Source organism: Osmerus mordax, chromosome 6, assembly GCF_038355195.1.
Source record: "Osmerus mordax isolate fOsmMor3 chromosome 6, fOsmMor3.pri, whole genome shotgun sequence".
Taxonomy (NCBI): Eukaryota; Metazoa; Chordata; class Actinopteri; order Osmeriformes; family Osmeridae; genus Osmerus; species Osmerus mordax.
Window position 1 is genome coordinate 16,510,182 of NC_090055.1, and position 21,429 is coordinate 16,531,610.

General features: G+C 46.1%; 1 protein-coding gene across 2 annotated transcripts; it reads left to right on the plus strand.

The window, feature by feature from the left end:
- The first annotated feature begins 1,756 nt into the window (after positions 1-1,756).
- setd2 (SET domain containing 2, histone lysine methyltransferase) lies at positions 1,757-21,106 on the plus strand. Of its 2 annotated transcripts, XM_067237750.1 has the most exons (23): positions 1,757-1,855; positions 3,567-3,688; positions 3,905-3,926; positions 4,145-8,238; positions 8,960-9,091; positions 9,332-9,460; positions 9,618-9,741; positions 9,864-9,941; positions 10,111-10,208; positions 10,333-10,477; positions 11,078-11,212; positions 11,346-11,474; positions 11,669-13,423; positions 13,571-13,619; positions 13,702-14,035; positions 14,838-15,090; positions 15,208-15,564; positions 15,714-15,839; positions 16,235-16,371; positions 16,692-16,803; positions 18,394-18,468; positions 18,682-18,783; positions 19,540-21,106. In XM_067237750.1, the coding sequence occupies exons 2-23, from the start codon at positions 3,660-3,662 to the stop codon at positions 19,699-19,701; spliced, it is 8,577 nt and encodes a 2,858-aa protein (XP_067093851.1). In that variant the 5' UTR covers positions 1,757-1,855; positions 3,567-3,659; the 3' UTR covers positions 19,702-21,106. The 2 variants fall into 2 exon arrangements, with proteins under 2 accessions (XP_067093851.1, XP_067093850.1); XM_067237749.1 differs by having other exon boundaries at positions 14,838-15,564.
- Positions 21,107-21,429: the final 323 nt, after the last annotated feature.

Sequence of the window (21,429 nt, forward strand, 5' to 3'; positions counted from 1 at the left end):
GTTAGGACTTGTGCAGGAAAGCTAGACTCAGCAGTGAGTTGTAGTTTTGACTCTGACACTCTGACACTGTCAGAATGTGTCCAGCCGGAAATGTCTCTCAGACTTTCTCACAATGCCTTGATTCAAGCCCTGAAACAATATATAATATTATAAATGACAATAAATAAGTTAGAAATGTCTTATCTATTGGCATTCTGGCACATATTTTAGCAGACGCACATATTAAATGTAGTCTTAGACCATGTCTAACACACCTGATCCTGTGCTCCCACTTACATTTACATTTAGTCATTTAGGAGACGCTCTTATCCAGAGCGACTTACAGTAAGTACAGGGACATTCCCCCCGAGGCAAGTAGGGTGAAGTGCCTCGCCCAAGGACACAACGTCATTTGACACAGCCGGGAATCGAACTGGCAACCTTCAGATTACTAGCCCGACTCCCTCACTGTTCAGCCACCTGACTCCACTTAGCAACACAACTCCGCCATAGTAGTCTAACTTTTCAAACTCCCTTTGGACAGCTTCCATGCCTTGCTGCAGTAACAAATTAGTCTCCTCCCCCAGTGTCCATTACAGCCTAGCAAGAGTGATATATTGTTGAAGTTATTAGGATCACAGTGCATGTTATTGTTGTACATTTTAACCACACATTACGCAAAGAAATTGAAAATGCGGCCTAAAATGTGCCTGTAGGCCTACTCACCGTAAGCCCAGTTACTCCCCCAGTGCCCAGTCCAGAAGTTTTCTGATGGATAGAAATTAACCATATAGATCAACTTTGATTCTGGAGACAGTGAGTTGATTTTTCACTTGTCATGAATGGCATACTTACTTGTTCTTGACCAGCTGCGTAGCACCTGCCATCACTTTGGTCTTACTATCAACAAACACTGGTGCCAACTTTCCATCTTTGGTGCTGAAAGGAGATCTATAGAGAGTATTGCAAAAATAGTTATTCAGTCTCCATGATTGGGGGCATCGAGTGAAGCATCAAACTGACAGGATTGATTATGATGACCTGTTCTGGCCACCGGGACATTTGGTTATGAGATTCCAGAAGTCCAAGCCCAGCTGGTTTCCACAATGGCCAACCTGAAGTACGACTGACGACATATTTTACATAACTATGGACAAGAGCTATAACATCTCTGAACATCGGCCAAAAAGGTAGCTCATCTATTATGGCATGACATGGTGAAGCAGGCAAACATCAAAGACTTGACATAGTGTAGTTCAACCAGGTGTAAGATGTGGCGCTTAGCTTGCTCTCAATTTCTGACATGAATATAAAGTCCTTAAGTCTTCCAAATCTTACTGACTTACCTTTACTGATGGGTTGGTTAGGCTACTTATATTTTTCCCAATAAGTTCTAGATCAGAGCAATTTGTTTTTAGCGCGAGTTCTCCGGGACCGACGCTGAGTAGGCTATACCACCAACATGTCATCATGGTAACAGCGCTCAGGCAAAAGGAAGAGGGGAGGAGTCGCCGGGTGTTTGCAGTCGTCTCCACAGCCAGCTTGCTAACGTTAGCTAACAAGCTATCTAGATTTCCAAGACAAACTTCTAGTTGAACAACAATTTAAACAACGATTATATCAGTGCAGCGTGCTTTCCTTTAAGAGTTTGGTCCAACACACTGCTGGGCATTTTTAATAGTCGGCTTAATGTACATTGACTGAGTTAAAGTGAAGTGAGGGAGAAAGGAGAGGATACAAATTCGAGTACACCCCGTATGGATTTGACGTCGGCATAGCTAGCCTACATCGCTTGATGTTTTCCAGTCAAGATAAAAAGCTGTTTGTTATTGGAATGGAATATGGGGGAGCCTTATGACCCAAACAACCCGACAGAGTGAGTATCGGTGCCCCTTGCTTCCTGTGTACTTTTTTATAACTAATTAAGTCGTGTGAAAACACGACTAGCAAGTTAGCTATGTACATTCCAACGCCGGGGAATCAGCCTACTACTCACACTTACCCGCTAGCTCCTTCATTTAGCTTAGCTTACTTGTTACGGTTTCATTGTGCTGCTAACCAAGTATGGCTCACGAGGGCTCAGTCAATATTCTGGACCTTGGCAAACAGGATAGTCCCTAACTGGGATTTATGGTGTACAATACAATAAATAAGTATCCATGAGAGAGATTGCGAACTTAAATTGTCATCTTGTGTTTTATTGTGTTATCATTGTATAAAATCATTAAGGTACCACTAAGATTAGTACTGGTAAGTAACTAACCACCTGCATACATTTTGCTTTGTGATTATACTTTAATACACTTTAAAAACGATTCCTATTGTCGATGTTTTGAAATTGCTTAAATTCATAAATTTGAATATACTGATTCCAGCGGCCTTAATTTCTCAATGGAACAAGGTTGCACGAGTACTTTCACAGCCGTCTGCGAGACCATGCAAGCAATTAGCAGGGACAGTGGATTTCCTTTTTTTCCAGGAGGTATTCTGAGCCTATCAAGTTAGCTAGCCTACAACATTGCCTAATGTATTCCTTCAACAATATTATGACAGTAGTAACCGCAGGTTAACTTCTTAATATTTTGTATACACAACTGCCAACCACCTCCAGTAGCCTAACTTCAAAATCAGGCTATGATAGCTAACCTCCCTAGCAAAAGTAAAGACACAACAAGCAAGCTAGCTAGCTAGCTAGTTTCACCCAATTAAAGGCCTATCGGTTAGCACAGCAAATAGGCCCCAAATAAGTATATTGCTTTTCTTTTTTAGATCCGCTACTTGTACCACACATATTTGCAACATATAATACATATCTGCTGTATTACGCACTGCCCAATGTCCAAATAGAAATGCTAATTTGGGGATTATACTGTCATTGCAATGTGCTAGTCAATTAGCTTGCTACCTTGAACAAGGAGCTAGCCAGTGGGTTATGTAGCCACAGTAATGTGTTATGTGTAAACGGTAAGCGAGCTTCCTTGCAGGCTAGAATCGTTTCCATGTATCAGTGCGAGAAATGGCTTCCTTTGCTACACTGAAACAATAGATAACGCAGCTACATACAATTCGTGAAGGCTTTACATCTGTCTCAAGGCACCTAAGCTGTGTTTGATACATGCAGTGTCTATGTAGGAAAGGTTAGAAGCCTTCTCCAAATGCTACAAACCAGTGGCTTTGCCTCATTAGATTGATTTTGATGCCCAGATCAAAAATAAATTAATAATAATAATTTAAAAGTCCTTCTACTTCCCTCATTTGTGTGACCTATCCCAGCCTTTATCTATACATATACTTGTATGTAGAGACTAGACATTTGAGATGTGCCACACAGTGGCTTATGTTCATCTTTGTAAGCTCTCCTTTGCCATGCCCCATGCACAAGAAATGATTGCAGATTGCATATCAAGTTACTTATCCTTGTGTTCAACCTTACCTGGGAATGATAATATTATTACTGACAGTCCACATTTAACTCTCAGTCAGTAGACCAGTTGGTCATTTTAACCCGTTCTCAGTTAAGCACATTTTTGTTATGATGCAAAAATATTTCCCAGATGGCCTTCTAATTGCAAATCTGTCTTTTTCAGGTGTGACATCCTTTTGGCGAGTTCATTTCTCTGAACTGGATTATTATTGGCTAGCAGCTTCTATAGGGTCACAAACCTCAGGCCTGCTGCTCAATGGATGCTCTGGTGAACACAGAGATCAGGTGCCCTTATTATACACACCTTCACCACAAACCAGTTTATCATATTCTTTCCCAGGCAATATTTTTTTCTTGTGACTTAGTAGCAGATATAATATGCATGTTCTATGAGTGTGTATGACCAATAAAATACACCCATGACACAATTTTAAGATATAGTTGAGTAAAATAAATCTTTTGTGTGTTCTGTCTTTACATGTTCTTCCCGTGTGACTACAGAGAAGAGGGGGGTAATACCTCGGTAAGTGTAGGTCATATGTTCTAAATATTATCTGCAATTTTAGGTTAATCAGTGGGCTGTTTTATTACATTCTGTCATAAATGTAGAATTCTAACAATTGAACAAACAAAAAGCTACCTTTTCCATCCTTGTGCAAATATGGTTATCATATTCTTGTTTATGGTCATATTTTTCCCCACATTGTTACTTTATATAAACACCTACTTTTTTACCTTTAGGTCAAGGTTGAGGGCCTATCCAAGGCAGCTATACTCAAAGGCCTTTCCCCAAGAGTTATGTTATCAAGCCGTCTCTTGCCTAAGGGAACCAAGATGAAGGTGAACCTGGAGGAGCAGGGTCGCCAGAAAGTGTCCTTCAGCTTCTGCCAGACAAAAAAACCACTACAGAGTGTTTTCCTGGCCCCTCCCAGCCCTGAAAAATCTCTCAGTGAACTTCCTTCCGCTGTTCCACCTGGAACGTCACTCCCTCAGGATACGGCAGGGCTTGCAGAAAGTCAACTGGAGCAAATGCAACCACCTTTAGTGTCCACATCTGTAGCAGAGACCCATGTACCTCAGACTTCAGAATCCTCTGCCCCCAGACCTAAAGTGGACTTGGGAAAAATGCATTTCAAGAAGCAGATCCTCAGTGTTTCTGTTAATGAAGATAATTTGACACCTAGCGTCACATCACAGGAACCACCCTCCCCTGAGCAGAAATCTATCATGCAATCTCCAGTGAAAAATGAAACAGAATTCCCTTCTCCTCAGTCTCAGCTCAGCCTTCAGAACGTTGTTAATGACTGCCCCTCAGAGAATGCCCCCATGGCAGCCTCTGAAGAGAAGCTGATCCCTGTCCTCAAAAAGCCAACAGATTCCTCCCAGACAAGAAAAGAAGAAGTTGATGGTTCCAGTACCACAGAACAGGAGGACACCATAGAAAATAGGAAAACCCGGTCCCAATCTGACAGCACACTACCTGGTTCAGAATCTGATGGCGATTCAGTGCGGACGTCTTCCAGCCACAAGTCAGGGGAACCTAAGAGCACAGAGAAGTCAGAAAGTAGACACGAGGCAATGAACATTTCCCCAAGGTCCAAACTAGAGGAAAAGGAAAATAATTCTCACGTGCGGTTGGATAAGCATGAAAGGACCTCCAGCTACTCAAGGGTAGACCGTGAACCAAGACGCACATCCTTGCGGTCCTCTCATTCGGACAAAGATCGCAGGAGAGCAAGAAGTCGTTCGCGGTCCAGATCTAGAAGCCTCCGGACTAATTCATCCCACTCTCGATCTGAAAGATCCAGAAGTGACCGAGGGTTTCGGTCTGAAAGATCACATTACAATGAGTCAGAGCGAAAGTCTCACAGGAGCCCTCCACACAGAGAAAGGAGAGGCTCTCGTTCCCGGACTGACAGCAGGATCCGTGACAGTTCTGACTCTGAAGACGATGTCCGGAGGAACCGAACTAGAACTAGTGAGTCCAGCAGATCATCCACCCACTCTGGCTCACAGAGAGATGCCAAGTCATCTTCTCATTCAAAATCGGAGAAATCTGTAGATTCTCCCAACTCTTCTGAGTTGGATAAAAGAACACAATCTTCGTCTGAAAGGGCAAAAAGAACATCAGACACAGATTCCCAACAAAAGGGTTCTCCTGATGTTGAATCTTATTGCAGGAAATCCAACAGTAATTGCAAATCAGAGACTCGTATTAAAACCAATTATTCAAGCCCTCAAACACGGTCTCAAACATCTTCAAAAAACCTCCAGAAGAGTAGCTCCAGCGACTCGGAGGGGGATCTTAAAGGGAAATCAAAGTCACAGAGCTCTGACAAGTACTCCAGCTCTAAAGAAAACTCAGCAACTTGCCATAAAAATTCCAGTGCACCAGACTCTAAGCCTATTATGACCTGTAAGTCCCCAGTGAACGTTAGTGAAAACAGAAGACAATCAACAGACACATTTCACAGTCCCATTAAAATGCAAACACATTTAGAGTCTGTGGAATCCCATCCACATAGCAAAGAAGACAACTTAGAATTTTATTCTCAACCAGTTGATGCATGTCAAAAGCAGGAATTCTGTGACAAGGCTACCCTCCCATCCCATGATAAAGTTGTGCAAGAAGCACCTCTTTCATCATCTTTAAATTGTTTACATGTTGACAGGAAAACAGAAATAGAATCAAAAGGCAGTGACCTTCCTGCAAGTTTACCAAACCCGTCTGGATTAGAACTGTTGGTTAAACAAAATTCCCCAGCTGTGAAGAAAGATGAATCGCAAGTAGAACTTCATGTAGCCAATACTACTTTTTTCAGTAGTAATGGTAGAGTGCTATCCAACGAGCCATTGGTGGAGTCCAAACCGACAATGTCTACTGCAGATGTATTTGTTAGAGAAAACATGCAACAGAACACTAGTCTGGAAAAGATCCTTGAAACATGTAGAAATGTGACTGTAAACATCCAGTCTTGCACAAGCTTCCCTATCAAATCTGAATCATCGTGCTCCGAACCTGAACAGCGGATTCTGAAAAACCAGAGTGAACAGACAGACATTGATGTGATGAAGAAAAAGCGACCTAATGCAAAGAAGTCCCGTTGGGATATTGTTGGTCAGGACACCTCAGACAGTGATAATCCTCAGAAATTGCTTGGCCAAGAAAGCAAGCCTACCGTTAGAAAGGTAATCTCAGTTAAAAGTATAGAATTTACTAAAGAAATTATTCAAGGTGACCAGTCTGTGTTGAAGGGTGAAGGGCAACAGGAGTCTGTGATACATTCCAAACTAATAAAGCAGGAAAGAATACCCAAGGATGAACCCAGCTCTGTAAATATCAACCCTAGAAAAAGTGACCAACTAGACACATGTAGAGTCAGTAACGACCATTTTGACATCAAACACCCTGTTGACCATCATGTCAAACCCCCTTTAGTTTTAAATCATATCTCACAGGGAGACAAAGCTACTGTGGAGCCAACCTGGAATGGTGATGACAACGAAGATAAACATACACTTGGAACCCACAAGAGCAAACTGCTGAAAAGTCACAGTGAGTGCAGTGATAGTGAAGATTCAGAGTATGATTCTGATTGTGGTGCAGCCATAAAACGGTTGCACTCTGTGGTGGTTGTGCCAAAGAATTCCACCCTGACGCAGGACCCACAAGACCCATCTCTCTGCAGTCCAGCCAGCATCTCAGACTGTCAGCATGTCAAAAGGGCCAGTGACCAAGAGGGCGACCTGCACTTCAACCCACGGCAGAGGCATAGAGGGGGTTCTAGCATGAGTGAAAGCACTAAGCAGTCTAGTATCACAGATGGAAATAACCCAGCACGTGACAGTTTGTATTATCAATCTCAGAGCAACATGATTGATAGTACCAGTCAGTTTGAGGGCTCCAGTTTTATCAGTGCCCAGCCTTACAAGGATTCTGACAGTGCCCAAGAGAGACCAAAGATTGGGCCACCAATAGCCCAGAGTCCAGCCTACAGCCTTGACAACTCTTCCAGGCAGTCTGACCCAGGACATTCACAGCACAGTGTCAGTGTTCAAGGTGGACGGATGCTCTCCCATTACCAACACAGGAACTTCTCTAGCTTGGAGAATCTCAACAGCAAGGAAGGCTGCGATGCAGTCTGGAACTTCACACATGTAGAGCAGCCCACCAGCACATACCAGCAGCCTGACAGTAGTTATGGGACAAATTTACAAAATCCCAAACAGCTTGCAAGCTCCTCCTTTGGACAGGAGTACAGTCAAGCTCATGCCTACTGGACCCAACAACCCACCAACATGCCGGTCTACATCCATGTAGCTCCTCACTATAAGGAGACTGTTAGTCAAGTGCATCCTGACTCGCTGACTAATGACCATGAGGAGGACAGTGGACCTAAACCATTAGGTTTCGGTAAAGTGGCTTTGCAATGCAATGGACCCAACCTTCTGGGATCTTCTACCTTTGTTCAAGCCCATGAAATAAGTAGCAACTGCAGGGGCCCTGTCAGTGAGAGCATTCCCATTCCTGAGCCCACTAGAGAAGAACACCTGAGGCCCCACAGAGGCAGAGGTCCTCCCAAGAAAAGACGCCCTGAGATCGAGTCAGATTCTGATAATGAAGCAGAGTTCGGCAAAAGAGTACGCCTCATAGACAGCAATGCCCATAAGTTCTCCAAAGACTCTAAGGAAACCTCAGGGAAGGCTGAGGTGCAGCGCCCTCTGCTTAGCCTGCGGGAGTTCCAGGATGCCAGCAACTGGAGAGAGATGGCCAGAGCCAAGAGGATGCCACCGTACTTCGATCTGATTGAGGAGAATCTTTATTTGACAGAGAGGTGAGACTTTTACATGAAAGCTGTTCCTAGGTTATAAGGACTGTATCGAATGAATATTTTGGTCGTTGACTATTCTGTCAATTAATGGAGTTACACATTTTATGCAGTCTTTCTATTCTTCTAGACCTAATTGCATAGACTGCCTTGGGGGGGGGGCGACCGTGTAGAGACAGAAATGGGAGTCAGGTGGCTGAGCGGGAATCGGGCTAGTAATCTGAAAGTTGCCAGTTCGATTTGTGCAAAATTACGTTGTGTCCTTGGGCAAGGCACTTCACCCTACTTGCCTCGGGGGGAATGTCCCTGTACCTACTGTAAGTCGCTCTGGATAAGAGCATCTGCTAAATGACTAAATGTGACACGCCGTCGTGTAAATAACATAAGGCCATTTAGTTTGCTTAATAAAAGAGCAAGCTATAGATCTGTTTTATAGGAAAGCTAACCGTAAATAATATTTTGTGATCGGGCTTTATATATATATAGAAAATCTTTATTTTTTATTATTAACTTGACCTTCCAGGGGGGACGGGGGGTGCCGTTGGGAGGGCGGGGTGCCCCCCTAATATAATGGTAGGGGAAACACTGGTTCATGATCAAGCAACTGAACTGTCAGTTTAAAAAATAGTCCTGAGTGACAGCCAATAGACTTGTTACTTTAGTATTACATTCCCTTTTGTTTTATCCAAATTCCTAAATGTAAACACTTTGTTTTTCTTTACTACAGAAAGAAGAGCAAATCCCATCGAGACATCAAGCGTATGCAGTGTGAGTGTTCAGTCCTAACTAGGGAAGAAAGGTCACGTGGAGTATTGGCTTGTGGGGAGGACTGCCTTAACCGTTTGCTGATGATAGAATGGTGAGTGAGGCCTGTTTACACTGCATGTTTGTACAACCTCACACTTAAACTACTATACAATCTCTTACTTTTCTTTATTTAATAAAATGTATGTGATACTGCATGTATGCGATAACTATAGTTGATAAAAAAAGCTGGGAAACGTATTCAGTGTAGATGTAAACAAGGGAAGGGGCTTTGTCAACTTCAGGTTAGATTTGTGAGTTTTCATCCTTGTGGTACCTTTGACCTACTTTACAGTTCATCGCGGTGCCTGAATGGAGCGTATTGCTCTAACCGACGCTTCCAGATGAAACAGCATGCAGACTTTGAGGTTATTCTGACTGAAGATAAAGGCTGGGGACTGCGGGCAGCCAAGGACCTGCCTCCGTAAGGCTACAAGCTGCCTTTAGCTTAAAAGCATGTTTAGATCGATGACAAATTTGATCTAAATCATTGGTCTTAAAGCAGTATATTGAAGCCAGAGGAGTTTGATCAAATCTCCACACGCACTGGTCCTTTAAGTCTAATGTGTATGTCTTGTCAGGAACACTTTTGTGCTGGAGTACTGCGGTGAGGTGTTGGACCACAAGGAGTTCAAGACGCGAGTGAAGGAGTATGCACGCAACAAGAACATACACTACTACTTCATGGCCTTGAAGAATAATGAGGTGAGTGTGTGTCTGACATTTCCTCGTCACAAGCAGTAACATGCATTTGTAATCTATTGTTGCATGTAATCGGCTGACCGGTGTTTGGATGAATACCTGGATTTTTTTGGGTGTCTCTTCAGATCATAGATGCAACACTGAAGGGGAACTGCTCTCGCTTTATGAACCACAGCTGTGAGCCCAATTGTGAGACTCAGAAGGTATGTAGAGACAAAGATCCACCAGATAAATTGGGTTTATTTTGTTCCCACGTTCTCATCTACCTGGGTATTACGCACCTCAATGTGAGGTTCCCTCAATGAAGAATCTTCCTCCATATTTTAAATATGTTTTGGTCAGTGTCTAACCAGTATATATTTTGTATTTAAGTGGACTGTAAACGGTCAACTCCGAGTTGGCTTCTTCACCACAAAGATGGTGCCGGCTGGAACGGAACTGACATTCGATTACCAGTTCCAGCGATACGGGTCAGTGTATTTTTTGTTATATACTACAAAATGGACTTGTCTTGAGAAGCCCCAAATAAAAAAACATTCTTGAGAAAGTACAATGGTTATCATGTCCCGTTTGTGTATTTTTTTTATCCATTAGCAAAGAGGCCCAGAAATGCTTCTGTGGGGCTCCCAGCTGCAGAGGCTTCCTGGGCGGGGAGAACCGGGTCAGTGTTCGCGCCGCAGGAGGGAAGATGAAGAAGGAGCGCAGCCGCAAGAAGGACACAGTGAGCGCGCTCACAACGGTGAGTGGGATGGATAGATAGACAGATCGATGGAGACGGACGGATGAATAGAGAACGAGAGAGACATGCTCTCTGTCTGCTTTGGTTTTCTATGTATGTAGCCCAAATGAATAAGTTCCCCCCAAAATTATTAAAATGATCAAATCTAAAAATAATAGGTTGGTCACGCTGTTCTTGATCCATGGTCTGAGAATATGCCTTGTTCTGGAACTTAGGCAACTCATCGACCCTTGCTGAAGGAAGTGATGGTCTAGTGGCAGAACTAGGTCGGATTTGCACTGGCCTTAGGCTAATTGCTCTGAGAGCTACATAATTTGTCCTATCTATAAATAACCTTGACTAAACACAAAAGACCAGCTATTTTAAGCAAACCCGTCAATGCAAATGACTGTTTTCGGGGGAAAGTGCTACCTACCTGGGTGTTTGGTAAAGAACTGTCACAAATTTCCATCCTATTGTTTGTATAGATACATAACTATAATGAAGATAAAAGGTTAACAAGCTAGCTTCACATTCACATTTGTGGGTTATGGTAAGTTTAAAAGTTAAAGGTTTAACTTGGTTGAATTTGTCTTTTGTGTGGTCTTCTGTTCCGTGCAGGTGGATGAGGAGCTGGAGGCACTGCTGGAGAATGGAGAAGGCCTGTACGATGAGAAGGAGGTGGTGTCTCTCTGCAGACTGATGGTCCGCATGGAAAACATGGAGCAAAAACTAACCTGCCTTAAGCTCATTCAAGTACGCACGCCCACTTTTTGGGGGGTTATGGTTCTGTTGTAATTTGATCCAGGTAGTTTTATGGTCTTATGATGTCCCAAACATATTAAACAAGCATGAGGTGCTTATTATATGCACTTTTGTCTTTGCACAGGATACCCAGAATCCCTCATGCCTGAAGCAGTTCCTGGACCACCATGGTCTGTCATTGTTGTGGATTTTCATGGTGGAGCTGTCCGAAGCCAAGGGCAACAGTGCCAATAACGTCAAATTGCAGTTTGAGGTCAGACATTGTTTTTGTTTACAGTTAGAATCTTTTGAGCTTTACATTAACGATTCACTTTTATTTGCATGTGGCATCACTGTATGACGTAATTAAGGCGCCAGGCTTTTCAGTTAAGGCCACCTTAACTGAAAAGTGCTGCGGGAAACCCTGACAGTATGCGCTGACTAACGGATGTCCGCTCGTACGTACAGATCATGAAGACCCTGTCCGTGCTGCCCATCTCTACTAAGAACATGCTGGAGGAGAGTCGAGTCCTGCAGTTCATCCAGCGATGGGCCCAAACCCACTCCCTACCCCAGCCTGCAGAGAACGACGGCTACTCCAGCGAGAATACGTCCCGTGCTCAAACGCCTCTCAACACTCCTGATGGGTCTGCTGCCAAACTTGGAACGGAGCTGGACAGCGACACCCCAAAACGGGCTGTCTACCGCCGCCTCAAGATCATCAGCGAGAACAGCCTGGACAGCGCGCTATCGGACGCCAGCAAAGCTTCTGACGGGAAAGAGGAGGAAGAGGATGATGACGAGGAGGAAGACGAGGAGGCCTTGCGGATGGGTCTGTCCGAGAGCAAAGCAGAGAAGACTGAAAGTGCGGTAGGAGGTGATGGTCAGACTCCAGTGGAAAAGCCCATGGAAGCAGCTATCCAGGATCAGCAGGAGAAAAAAGAAGAGGCGGAGCCTAGCAACAGTACCAAGCTCAAAGAGAAAGCAGACGAGCAGGAGATGAAATTGGAGACCGATGAGAAAGAGAGTGGGCAGGAGCAGCCAAGTCAGCCTCTGGAAGAGATGGTGGTGCTGGAAGAAGTAGAAAAGCCTGTCGAAGCTGTCCAGGAGCCAGAAAGTCATTCTGCTCATGCCCAGACAGAAGATGTTAACACTGCACTAGCAGAGCAGCCAGCTGGTCTGGAGGAAGCCACAGCAGAGATGGAGGATGTTGAGAAGGCTCCAGGCAGTGAAGAGCAGCCAAAAGAAGACCAGACGGTACCAGAGGCTCCCCTCCACTGTGAGGTTCCCCAGGCTCCTTCCAACATGGAGGGGTCCCGCAGCATGGAGGCCCCTGGGACTACCTCCAACGCAGAGCCTGCTGTTCCCCTCCACAGCTTAGAGGACCCGGAGGCTCCCATTGGCTCTGATATCCCTGCGACTTCTCCCAGTACAGAGGTTCCTGAAGCACCCCCTACCTCAGATGCCCAGATGGAGGAACCTGCTATAGATGCCCAGGCAGTGGACCTAGCCCTAGAACCCCAGGCAGTCGACTCTACCCCAGAGAATCAGGTAGAGGACCTTACCCCAGCTGATCAGGTAGTGGACCCAGCCCCAGAAAACCAGGTGATGGACTCAATTCCAGAAAACCAGGTCATGGACCCAACCCCAGAAAACCAGGTCATGGACCCAAGGCCAGAGGTCCAGGCAGTTGACTTAACCCCAGAAGTCCAAGAAGTGGATCCAATTGTAGAGGTTCAGGCTGTCAACTCAAACCCAGAGGCCCAGGTGGTAGACCCAGCCCCAGAGGCCCAGGTGGTAGACCCAGCCCCAGAGGCCCAGGTGGTAGACCCAGCCCCAGAGGCCCAGGTGGTAGACCCAGCCCCAGAGGCCCAGGTGGTAGACCCAGCCCCAGAGGCCCAGGTGGTAAACCCAGCCCCAGAGGCCCAGGTGGTAGACCCAGCCCCAGAGGCCCAGGTGGTAGACCCAGCCCCAGAGGCCCAGGTGGTAGACCCAGCCCCAGAGGCCCAGGTGGTAGACCCAGCCCCAGAGGCCCAGGTGGTAGACCCAGCCCTGGACGCCCCCGCTGCCCCTGTAGAGCCCTCAGCGGTTGGAACTCCCTCTCAGGATGAGGAGGAAGGTGTGTCTGATGTGGAAAGTGAGAGGAGCCAGGAACCTCCGATCAACGTTTTGGACATCAGTGGCATGGCTGCCAGACTGTTAGACAGCTGGAAGGACCTGAAGGTATATAAACAAATTCTCAATATATTCAGGTTAGCTTTTCTTATGCTATGTCAAGCAGGCAAGTTGAGTGCAGAGGTGTAACAGATGTTTTAAACAGTGATGTTCAACTTTCTTCTTCTTTACCCAATTATTTCCTTCATTCTTTAGGAGGTGTACAGAATACCAAAGAAAAGCCAGGTGGAGAAGGAGTCTAATGGTGGGTTCAATTGCTCTTCGTTTTTCATATTTCCATGCTTTCACTCGTCGTGCCTCTAAACTATTGGACTGTCCATTTTCAGATCGCGGTCGAGATCGTGATGCTGCCCTGACTCCTCGTACCCCTTCTGCCAGCCGGGAACGTGAGAGGGAGCGAGAGAGGGAGAAGGAGAGAGACAGAGATAGGGACAGAGAAAGAGACAGAGACCGTGAGAGGGAAAGAGACCGTGACAGAGAGCGGGATAGGGAGAGGGACTGGGAGAGAGACAGAGACAGGGATAGAGACTGGGATAGGGACAGGGACAGGGATCGAGAGACTGACAAAACCCACCGCAGCGCTGGCCGTCGGCGAAGACGAGCCTCCACCTCCCCCCCGCCCTCCAGCTACGAGCGAAGCTGCCGCCGCAACGAGGAGAGGTAAGGACCGGTGACCTGAAAAAATGCCTCTCCGTTGCCAATCAGACATAAACACCAGGAGCCAAATGTATCAAACTCTGATTCATTTTGATTGATTTTCTCTGATTTATGAACACTGCGTACGCTAACGATATCACACGTTTGTCTTCGTAGATTCCACTTAATTGTGATATCCTCCAAAAGCGCTAAAGCATTGCTCACTGATTGTATAATCACACTCGGTGTAAAAATAAAAAGTTTTTTTCTGGCTAAATAGGCAAAAGTAGATTATTTTAAGTAGATAGCCTATACAATTTACTCCCATTGTAGATCAAGTAAAACTGTCATTTGTTATGCATGTACTTTTTCTCTGCCTTTTGGTCACTGTTTCACCGTATCACATCTCAAAACATGGGTTCTAAAGTGTGCAGAAGGTATTCAGATTCTTACGCCACGTGTTTTTTCATAAATCTGAAACTGTGTAGAAACACCCGTACAACTTTCTACGCCTATTTTACATTTAGTCATTTAGCAGACGCTCTTATCCAGAGCGACTTACAGTAAGTACAGGGACATTCCCCCCGAGGCAAGTAGGGTGAAGTGCCTTGCCCAAGGACACAACGTCACTTGACACGGCCAGGAATCGAACCAGTGACTTTCTGATTACTAGCCTGATTCTCTAACCGCTCAGCCACCTGACTCCCTGATTTTCATGTGTACGCGCCTTCGTACATTCGGCCGCTGCAGTTTCAGCAGGGAACTATTTTTAAATGCACAAGATCTGCAAACACTGCCGTATTCATCTGTTCTCTCGTTTCCCTAGATTTGATACGCCCGTCAGCAGCAAGAAGGTTCAGTTGAAGGAACGCAACAAGTTGTCAACGGAGGAGCGCAGGAAGCTGTTTGAGCAGGAGGTGGCGCAGCGCGAGGCTCAGAAACAACAGCTCCAACAGCAGCAACTCCAGACCCTGGCCTACGACACCATGGGCTACGGTTCCAGCCCTGGCTTTCTGGCCTACCCCCCTGGCTACCCCCTCCAGACCTTTGTAGACCCCACCAACCCCAATGCGGGCAAGGTACTGCTGCCCACCCCTCCCGTAGAGCCCCTGTGTGCCACCCTGACCTACGAACAAACTCCTCCCCAGCCCCTCATTTCTGAGCTGGGTCTGGCCTCTCCCTCCTCCACCTCCCAGGCCACCCCGGTCACCAGCCTTGCTCCGCACATCGGCACCACCGCCATGGAGCTCACCGCTGGCACCCCCCAGCAGTACGCCTCCTCCGGCGTGGCCCCGCAGGACCCTGGAGTAGCCGTCCTGTCTGTGCCTGCCCAGGCAGCCACCCAGGTGCAGGGCCAGCAGAGCTACACCACCCTGTGGGACCCCACCACCCAGCAGGCAGTCACTGTGCAGACCCAGCCAGCCCAGCAGTACCCCCCAGCTCCTTCACAGCCCCAGCCCCAGACTGCCATCTACTACCAGGGCCAGCCCTGCCAGACCATCTACAGCATCCCCACCGCCCCCTACCCACAGGCCAACACTCCTCTCATTCAGGTACTAGAATATATATATATATTTTTTTTTTTTTTTACTGAAATATTTATCATTATAATAATAATAAATTATTATTTAAACAAATCACCAAAATGCAGCATACGTTATTCCTCTTGTCAATTAGTTTTTTGTTGTGCCTGTTCCAACAGGCATACAGTGAGAATGCTTCCGGATACCTCCACGGCCAGCCCGTCTACACTGGCCACCAGCAGGGGGTGGTGGTGCAGCAGGGAGGCACGGTCACCACCATCGTCACCTCCCAGACCGTCCAGCAGGTAACACACACACTTGTTCTGCTCTCCAACTGACAAAATGCTGCCCTTTTTTAGGCCACTAGGGGGGAATAGCGTTCATGAAGATGTCGAGGATGACTGGATGAGTCACTTGTAAGCTGTTCTCCTATAATGTAGTCCTTCTAGCTAATGCTTTTATCCACAGTGACCCTTGAGGGGTTTGAATCTGCAACCTCTTGATCTGTGTTCAAAATGCTCTCTGCCACTCTGAGTTATACCCATCCCCATTCATTTAGTCCTCAAGTACTTCAGGCCCATATCCCTGTTAAGCTTGTCTAGGACTAGGCTTTACCCGTGTCTGGGACAACCACTTTGCTTTGGAACTGAATGTGATGAGACACAATTTGTATTTGCTCTTGATCCCCTCTACTCCACAGGAGATGATTGTCCCCAACAGTGTCATCGACCTACCCCCTCCGTCTCCCCCCAAAGCCAAGACCATCGTCCTGCCTCCTGGCTGGAAGGTGGCCAGGGACCCGGAGGGCAAAATCTACTACTACCACATTATCACCAGGTCTGCATGGTCGTAGCTGTATGTGAATGCGTAAATGTTCATATGTGTGCACTTCAGTAGCACAGCCAGAATTTTTGTTTTGGGAGGTCCTATCGTAAAATGAGGGAGCCACAATTTTTTTTATATATAAATATCAACCATTCCTTAATTTTTATTGCAAGCAATCAAGAAGTGTAAGAAATCTGGGGTGGCGCAAATGTGAATGAGGGGGCTGAGGCCCCCACAGGCACTCTCGTGGCTATGCTACAGGTGCACTTGAGCTTGTCTGTGTTTGTGATTCTAATCTGCGTATCTAATGCCATCTCTCCGTGCCTCATCAGGCAAACCCAGTGGGACCCTCCGACCTGGGAGGGGGGCAGTGAAAACGCAGGCGTGGAGCACGAGGCCGAGATGGACTTGGGGACGCCGACCTATGACGAGAACCCCTCCAAGGTGACCCTCCACACACTCTCCCTCAGCTCTGTCATCTTCGTTCCCCCACCAGAATGTCTGTGCATTAGCGTGCATCCCAGGCATGATTACAGACAGTATGGGCCTCCTTCAGCTAATTGAAGATGTTGCGAAATAGATTATTTTCATCTGTGCCTCAACTGTGGGGGGGGGGGAAAGGAGGGGTGGGGTAAAATGTTGTGACACATCTGAAAGTCAACTGGAGATGAGTCTGGAGTGATTGAGTGATGACCTCAGCCCCATCTGAAGGGGAGTGGTGTGGAAGGTTGGGAGAGAACATGGAAATCCTAGCTAGTTCTCCATGTAGACTGCTGTCTGTCCCCCAGGCGCCCAGGGGTGTGGTTGTTCAGCCCATCTGCCCTCCTTCTCAGTCGCTCTCGCTCTTTCTCTCGTTCCATCTATCCTCTCTTTCAGTTTGTTCAGTGTGTTTTCTCTCCATTTTTACCCTGCTTTTGATGATGATTGAAACCAGCTGAGGGAACTTGCATTAGTTTATTTGCGGTTTCTTAGTTTAGAGTCTAACTACACAAATGCCCCTTTTGTCTCTGAGATGAATCTTTGAAAGATATGTTCGTAACCTAGGCAGTGTTGAGAGAGGGAGAGAGACACTTAATTTTTTTATTTGTTTTTAATAGAGCTTTGGTTGGCAGGCAACATCCTCTGAGGTCATAGATGATTTCCTCTGTCATTCTAGAACAGTTCATATCCACATCCTGGAATGACACCTTTTCTTCTTAAGCCCTCTACCCCTCCCTCCATCCCTTTTTCTATCCTTCTGTCTTTCTGAATGTTTCTGCCAGGCACACTCCCCTGGCTCAGTAGGCAGGGTGCCCACCAGGATGTCTGGAGTTGGGTGTGTGAGGCTATTGTGCTCGACTTTGATCCTCACCACCCTGGTGGGCATGGCTGGGCAGTTGGCTGGCTGGCTGGCTGGGCAGTTGGCTGGCTGGCTGGCCGGGCAGTTGGTTGGCTGGCTGAATGCCACTGGCCTTGAGGGCAAATCTGCAGCACCTGCCGTGGTTCAGGGAACCCTCGGGTGTGTCTGCTAACAACCTCTGGGAGTTCATTGTACTTGTGTAGTTATATTTATGTTACCGTGAAATGGCCGCTGTTGTTACACAGCTGAGACAGTCTATCGGATCTTAATCGTGAGCCAGTAGAGATACAGGCGGATGACCGGGCCAGTATTTAGGAGGCCATGTCGAGCAGACTCGCGTGCATGACCTTTGTGTGTGTGTGTGTGTGTGTGTGTGTGTGTGTGTGTGTGTGTGTGTGTGTGTGTGTGTGTGTGTGTGTGTGTGTGTGTGTGTGTGTGTGTGTGTGTGTGTGTGTGTGTGTGTGTGTGTGTGTGTGTGTGTGTGTGTGTGTGTGTGTGTGTGTGTGTGTGTGTGTGTGTGTGTGTGTGTGTGTGTGTGTGTGTGTGTGTGTGTGTGTGTGTGTGTGTGTGTGTGTGTGTGTGTGTGTGTGTGTGTGTGTGTGTGTGTGTGTGTGTGTGTGTGTGTGTGTGTGTGTGTGTGTGTGTGTGTGTGTGTGTGTGTGTGTGTGTGTGTGTGTGTGTGTGTGTGTTCACAGTTCTCCACTAAGACGGCAGAAGCAGACACCTCCAGTGAGCTAGCAAAGAGAAGCAAAGAGTCATTCCGAAAGGAGGTGAGACCAAATTCTTTTCAAACAGAGGATGAGACTGGGGGATTCAGGCTCTTTGATGGATGGATGTGATGAACTTCCTCCATCCCATACAGCGAAGCATAAACAAGTCATCATTCATTAGTTCCAGATATTGGATGCTCAACAGCTGGTAATGCTTTTCTTACTTATTTTACATATTTGATGAATGCCATGTTCACTCTGTGTGGTGCCTAGATGTCCCAGTTCATAGTGCAGTGCCTCAACCCATATCGGAAGCCAGACTGTAAACTGGGCCGCATCAGCAACACTGAAGACTTCAAACACCTGGCTAGAAAGGTGAGACTGAGAACAACATCAACCTAACCAACTAAATAACCATCCACCACATCATCCTGCTTAATGGTCACAATCCTTTGGATGGATAGAGGTGGTGGTTAGAACTACACTATAAAAGAGCGAGTTCTCGATTTCCCAGACCAAAAGTAGCTGAGTTTCTCCTGCCAGTTTCTTTTTTTTAGCTCGAACAATTCTTTTTAACCTTTTTTTATTTTCACCAATTTGACTTGACTCAGTATGAAAACGTGCAATGGTATACTTAAAACCACTGTCATGTTTTTGGTTTTACTCATTCCTCTGTGAAAAAAAAAAAAGGTTCAGCCAAAATGTCTTTAAAGGGGGAAACAAGCTATTTTCTTTCCTGTTTCTGTGAGGTTTTCTGGGTTGTCAACCACATCTCTATGTGGACTGGATTCAGTGGGGTGTTATTTAGACATACCAGGACTCTGAGCACATGGGCAAAATAAACAAAGACAGTGCAACTAAACTGGCAGAACAGTACAGATGGTACTTTAAACTGGACTGAAGTCTGAAAAATAGAGCTTAGCGCTAACATAAAGCATGTATTGGCTAAAAGCTTGAGTTTTCTCTGTCTAAAATAAGAACCAAGCTTATGAAATGTATTGCATTACATGAAAACTGAACCAAACTTATCAGCAGTATGGCCTAACTACCTCCCTATATCCGGTGTAGCTAGCTGCTGTGTCTCCTGTCCTTTGATCTAACCTTGGTGTGTGTGTCCCCCACTCCTCTCAGCTAACCCACGGTGTGATGAACAAGGAGCTGAAGTCCTGCAAGAATCCTGAGGACCTTGAGTGCAATGAGAACGTCAAGCACAAGACCAAGGAGTACATCAAGAAGTACATGCAGAAGTTTGGCACCGTGTACCGGCCTAAAGAGGACACAGAGCTGGACTAGCCTGCAAGGCGTAAGATCCGGGCTGGGGCTACACCTGCCCTGGACGGCCGGCGGGGAATGAGACTCACTCACAACCACACGCAGATCTGTCTTGACTCTCCGTTCTCACTCCCACAGGTGTGGAGCCCAGGCTTCCAGCAGCCTGAGAGGTCTGTTGTATGACACTGAAAACAGGCCCATAGCCTTGTTTGCAGATTAAAGAGCTGGACTGTGTGTGAAGGGCCATCTAGCCGGCTCTCCGCCACCTCTGGTTGCTGGGGGGCCATGACGATGAGACTGAGGCATCACAGGATGACCCGAGACTCCAGGCGAAGTGTTGACCGAAGTCAACACTGAGGGGTGCTACATTGACTGTTTCACTACTATCATGTTTGGTTTTAAGCGTTTTCCAGTTATCACTCTTAAAATGGGTCCTCATGATGTTGATTTCATCTCTACTTTTAAGCCCTCTCTCCCCTGTCAGAAAAGGATATCTGACAGATTATTAAAACATACAATAAATATCCATTGCTCCTCGTTACTGCCCACTGTTGGATAATGGTGTACTACTCCAGCAAAGATTATTGTTAAAATATGAATTAATGTCAAAAAGTAAAGAAAAAACTTTTTTTCCTCCCCATTTGACTGACTTTTCTCATGCACACATCGACCCTGCGTATCTGGTGCTGCTTTCACTGGGCTGTGAGATTCCAGGCCTCTGCTCCCCAAGCCCTGCCTTCAGACCACGAGTTTGGAGCCACTGTTGTTCTGTGAATGCTCGATGAAGGCTGGGGTCTCTGACGCAAAAAGTTGTTCCCAAGGTCACTGTCTCTCGAGTGTCGCTGCTCGTTACGTCAAGCTTGTATATTTTACATGAGGATGTGGTGGTGGGGAGGGTTGAAACGTTTCCTTGGCTGTCAGGGGGCTCTGAGAAAGAGAGGCAGAAATGGATAAGGGTAACTGCTCGTCTTATGTCTTTTATCAACTTGTACCAGGAAGCAAACAAGTTCTGACTTGCTCTCTGGGACATGTTTAGTGTGAGTATGTGTCCCCAACACTTTAACCCCCCCCCCTCTCCCCTACAGGAGAGGACAAGGGTAGCATTGTGATTTTAACAGTCCATTTCTATTTATATATATATATACATCTTACATGGTTTGCTTTGTATTATTCTAATACCTTGTACAGGCATTTGAAAAGGAGCCTCTTCTGTTTTGCTTTACAGAATGTTCATTTCCAAGGTTCTCCCCATTGTCAGGGTTGCAGTTTCCTAGACCTGGGGTGTGCTGTAATCAGCAACTGTGTCTCAGCCCATTGAATCGCATTAAACCATGTTAAACACATATGTATTATATTGCTTTTTATGTGAATATATTGAGAAATAGTTTTGGAGAATGTTTAAATAAATAAAGACTTTGTAAAAGGACTGTTGGTCCCTGATTACAGTGTAAATATGTGTAATAGAACCAGACTCATCTACATGGGCGTGGGTCCGGGGAGGCATGGTGAGGTCCTAGTTCCACCAGCTCATCCCTCTGTACCAGCAGCCATGACTATCAGCTAAACCCAGGACTCATCTGGCTCTCACAGACCCATCAGGTTAGATGGTGGTGGGGTTACATATTCATTTAGTTGGTTTTCAAGGTTGAATTATGAGACTGTTTTTTTATGTATAATGAAGTTCTGCCCCCCACTCTTTATTGTGTAAGCATATTGTCATACTGAGTGTACAAACATTTCAAAAGACAA

What these genes read in the sequence shown, in the direction of transcription:
- setd2 (XM_067237749.1), top strand. Translation starts at nt 3,660, where the DNA reads ATGGATGCTCTGGTGAACACAGAGATCAG. An exon ending in GGTGGAGAAGGAGTCTAATG is followed by an intron (nt 13,620 to 13,701) that starts GTGGGTTCAATT and finishes GTCCATTTTCAG; the next exon opens with ATCGCGGTCGAGATCGTGAT. An exon ending in TACTACCACATTATCACCAG is followed by an intron (nt 16,372 to 16,691) that starts GTCTGCATGGTC and finishes GTGCCTCATCAG; the next exon opens with GCAAACCCAGTGGGACCCTC.